The 4,351-nt window shown below is 45.6% G+C and overlaps 1 protein-coding gene across 1 annotated transcript in view; it reads right to left on the minus strand.

The window, feature by feature from the left end:
- ATP6V1B2 (ATPase H+ transporting V1 subunit B2) overlaps positions 1-2,712 on the minus strand; it is a gene marked incomplete at its 5' end in the record, with an annotated part of 7,698 nt that extends 4,986 nt beyond the window's left edge. The window contains 7 exon segments of the mRNA XM_057387234.1: positions 1-92; positions 561-662; positions 753-892; positions 1,069-1,146; positions 1,243-1,336; positions 1,914-2,012; positions 2,632-2,712. Of these exon segments, the coding sequence (XP_057243217.1) occupies positions 1-92; positions 561-662; positions 753-892; positions 1,069-1,146; positions 1,243-1,336; positions 1,914-2,012; positions 2,632-2,712 (686 nt within the window).
- Positions 2,713-4,351: the final 1,639 nt, after the last annotated feature.

Genomic DNA, 4,351 nt, shown 5'->3' on the forward strand with positions numbered 1-4,351 from the left:
TCGTTGGCCAGGTTCAGGAACAGGCACACGTTGTCCATGGAGCCGTTCTCCTCAAAGTCTGACTTGAAGAACCGAGCCGTTTCCATGTTCACCTAAAGCACAGCACCCAGGCTTTAGGTCCAGGTTTAACTCAGCACATTTTGCATCCTCTTAAAGGCTGATCAACTCATAAATAACCCACAGAAATGCTCTCCATCTGCTCAAAGGCTCCTCTGCACTCCCAGAGTGAGCAAATTCTACAATTCCAGGCTGCAGATCGAGTTCAGGTTCTTTATCCCGATCAGATTTATTTTGTTAGAATGATGAGATGGTTTGGGTGGAAAGGGACATTAAAAGCCACCCAGTGTCACCCAGTGCCACCCTTCCACTGTCCCAGGGTGCTCTAATCTCAGACACTCCCACAGAAGGAGCACCCACAGCTTATCTGTGCCAGAGCCAAGCAGTTCCAGCACTTCTGACCTGAAATCCCTGAAATGGATTTTCACCCATTTTTTAATTCCACACACAKCAAACCTGCTCACACTTCAGAATGTCACTGATTCCCCCAGCCCTGGACTCACCCCCATAGCAGCAAAGACAATGGCAAAGTTCTCCTCGCTGTAATCCATCACATCTTTGGATTTCTTCACCAAGCCAGCCTGGCGACAGATCTGAGCTGCAATCTGGGGAGAAACATCCCAAATTTGTGTTTGATGCTGYTCCACACTTTCATTCAGTCAGGAACTCCAAGTTTAGAGCAGGAAAAGCCTCACCTCATTGTGGGGCAGCCCAGCAGCTGAGAAGATGGGGATTTTCTGGCCCCTGGCAATGCTGTTCATGCCATCTATGGCTGAAATTCCAGTCTGGATCATTTCCTCGGGATAGATCCGACACTGGGGGTTGATTGGCTGGCCTGGGTTTTTTTTTTTAAGAGAACACAAATTACTCCTTCATTGAAGCCACACATTTAAAACTGAGATAAAACTTCTCATAACTTAGATTTTTGTGCTCCAAACTAAATACATTAATTCAGAAATCAGAACATCAGATCTGATTTCACTCACCATGGAAATTGGATTGAGCACATACCCATAATATCCAGGAAATCTTCAGCCAACACAATGGGGCCTCTGTCTATGGGTTTTCCTGATCCATTGAACACTCTGCCTATAGGAAAAAAATAATAAAACAATAATAGAAGTGTGAATTGCTGTGAAAATCAGTTAATTTGGGATAAATCTGTTCATTCCTCACAGCCCTTACCCAGCATATCCTCYGAGACCGGGGTTCGCAGGATGTCCCCGGTGAACTCACACGAGGTTTTCTTGGCATCAATCCCTGAAGTGCCTTCAAATACCTGCAAATAAACAGAAAAAAAATACAGAAATAAATYACAGGATAGAGGTTTGWGCTTCACAAAGTAACTGCTGAGTGCTGCTTCACCTGAAGCCCCAGGGCACAATGCAGGAACTGCTCTGCAAAGGGCTTCAAGAGCAAAATGTTGGCACAAAATCCAAGTTCTAACAAAATTTATGAATTATATCAGCAATAACCACCAAAGSTGCTGCCAATCTTTTAGTCTCAAGTGTTTCCCTCTGTCAAGTTCTTCAGATAAAATAATGTTAACAAGAAACAGATTTTTAGGAGAAATACCAGCCCACCATACACAGGGCTGAGCTGGAATTCAATACTACAAATTACAGGGAATTCCTTGAATCCAGCAGCAAAAAATCCATGGGGATGCAAATAAAAATGTCACTGTTAGCAATCCTCTAAAATTATTGATGTAATCTCCAGTTGCAAACAGGTGATTTATTGTTTTCATTTCAAAGAACAGATCTGCAGACAGGTTTGATTGAGAGCACATCCTGATTAATGAAATCAGAGCACATCCTGATTAATAAAATTTGGAAAAATGAGGTTTCTGCTCATACCTGAACCACAGCCTTGGAGCCACTGACTTCCAGCACCTGCCCACTCCTCCTGGTGCCATCAGGCAGGGTCAGGTGCACGATCTCGGCGTACCTGGGGAACTGCAGGAGAAAAAGGAGGGCAGAGAGGATTAAATTCCACAGCAGCAAATAAAAATCACCTGCTTCAAGCCTAGAAACTACTCAGTTTTAATAATTATCAGCAAAACGAAACTAATTCCAAGGATATTAAATTTCCCAGGCTAAAGCCAGTTTATAGGAATAAACATTTGCAGGGTTGGAGCTGCAGAATCAGTTCTCAAAACCCTGAGAGTCCCCAGTAATGACAGAAAATCCCATCTGATAAGAAGAAAAACCTGCAGATCTTGTTTGCTGAAAAAAAACCCAGAAGTGTCCAGAGCTTCCTTTTCCAGAGCATTGGTTTGGAAACAGAAAGGTCAAGAACAAAGGAAAATGATACATCCCAAATTGGAATTGAAACAACATTCCAGGGGTTTGGTAAAACTCAAACATTGTTTTTTTTTCTTTGCCCAGCAGCCTCAGAATTCTCCTTTTCCTCCARRACAGAGCCAGCCCTYCCYAATCTCAGAGCCATTTCCACATTCMCATTTATCCCAGCACTCAGAAATGTATTAAAATTTCTCTGTGGAAACTCCCAAAACTCTGGATTTTACCTTTCCCAGCTKTTCCTGTAAACTCTCCCTCCAAAAGCTTCATTTACCTTAACTTGATCCAGGATAACCAGGGGACCATTCACACCCGACACAGTTTTGTAAGCTGGAAAAAAAAAACAAACCACAAGTCAGGCACTTCCTCAGGAATATTCCACATCCAATTTTTTCCATTTTATTTCCATCACCAGGCTCGGGTTGGAGGATTTGAGGTCTGATTTTGGTGTTTATTATCAACTCCCCAATTAGGATTAGGGACAGGATTGGGTTCCCAGCATTTTTCCTGCTTCCTGCAAAGCCCTGGAGGTGACATTGATGTGACCCTGGGGATTTCTGAGCCATCACAGGAATTCACTGCAAGTCTCCAAGGACTTCAAGATCCTTTCCAAGCCAAACCATTCCATGATTCCAAGCGAGGATTTTGCTGTCAGGCAGGGAAAAAGCATCACTTGAGCCTCAGATCAAAGAAATTGTGAGTTAAAGCCCCCTCAGGGTCACCAGGAGCAGYTGGGATTGTTCCTCACTGCTCCCAGGAGGAAAAAGGAATGACTGGAACCATCCAGACCCCACCAGGATCACAAATCCCAGCAGCTCCAAGGAATCACTGAGGCCATTCCAGACCTGGCAGCTCCCTGGGTTCTGTCTGCACTGTCAACAGCTCCGTGTTTACACTGCAATAAAACACTYTGAGTTGTTGCAATGTAAGATCTTAATGGGTAAAAATTAAACTGCAGCGGTTCCAGGCTCAGGGGAGCGGGGATTAAACTCGAATTTTGCAGTTTTTCTCTTAAAATCTTTCCAAATACCCTAAGACAGAGCCTGGGGCTTAATTAGTCCTCATCAGAAGCAGCAATTGGGCTGCTCCTGGGGCCTGAGCAGGGACACTCACCCAGGCATTGTCCAGGAGGGTTTGCAGCCCACAAGAAATGGAAATCATGACCCTGAGTGAAACATTTCATCCCATGACTGTCTCATGAGCACTCCTTCCTCAATCACCCTCTCACTYCCAGCTCTGTCCATGAAAAAAACCCTTCCTTGGCACCAATCAGCGCCAATTCCCCAGGAGAGCAGCTCAAAATTCCCCTTTCCACCACAATCAAGTAGTTCCATGATAAACTAAACACAATTTGAAACATTTTCCATCCCCAGCTTGATACCAGTTCAGGAAAAAACCGGAATCTTCAAGGAAAAACAGGGATTGAGGATGGAATCACCCTGATTGAAGCTTCTGCTCCAGAGTGAAGACTTTAGGAAAGGCTGGAATTGTAATGATCCATTCGGATTCCAAACCTGACTGAAATTTCCAAAGGATCCATCACCCACAAGCTCCTGGGCAGCACCTTCAGGTCCTGTTGCTATTTAGAGCACAGGTAAAACCATTTTATATAACAGCTGCCAGACAAAACACCTTCGCACAACCCTGATTTCGGCCCACTGCGCTGCAATAACGGGATTTTTACCAAGCTCTCGCATTTCCCCTTTTTCACCCGATTTCTCAATTCAGCGGGAAAGGAACAGACTCCATCCCACCCGCACCATTTGCAGTTCCCGTTCCAAACGCCGCTTTTTAGCAAGGACAGGGGACGGGCCGTGTCACCAGCGGGCAGGGCTGCCCAATTCCCGGAATGCAGGGGGTAATTAAAGAGGTTAATTAACARCCCGAGCCCAGCCGGACCCCCCAGCCCGCTCTGAGGGGGGGACAAGCCCGGAATGAGCCGGTTCTGCCCTCAGAGCGGCGGAGCTGCGGCCCGGCCTTTGCGCGGCCCCCGA

This window comes from Malurus melanocephalus, unplaced genomic scaffold (genome assembly GCF_030028575.1).
Source record: "Malurus melanocephalus ecotype Western Australia unplaced genomic scaffold, MMel_1.1 scaffold_1161, whole genome shotgun sequence".
Taxonomy (NCBI): domain Eukaryota; kingdom Metazoa; phylum Chordata; class Aves; order Passeriformes; family Maluridae; genus Malurus; species Malurus melanocephalus.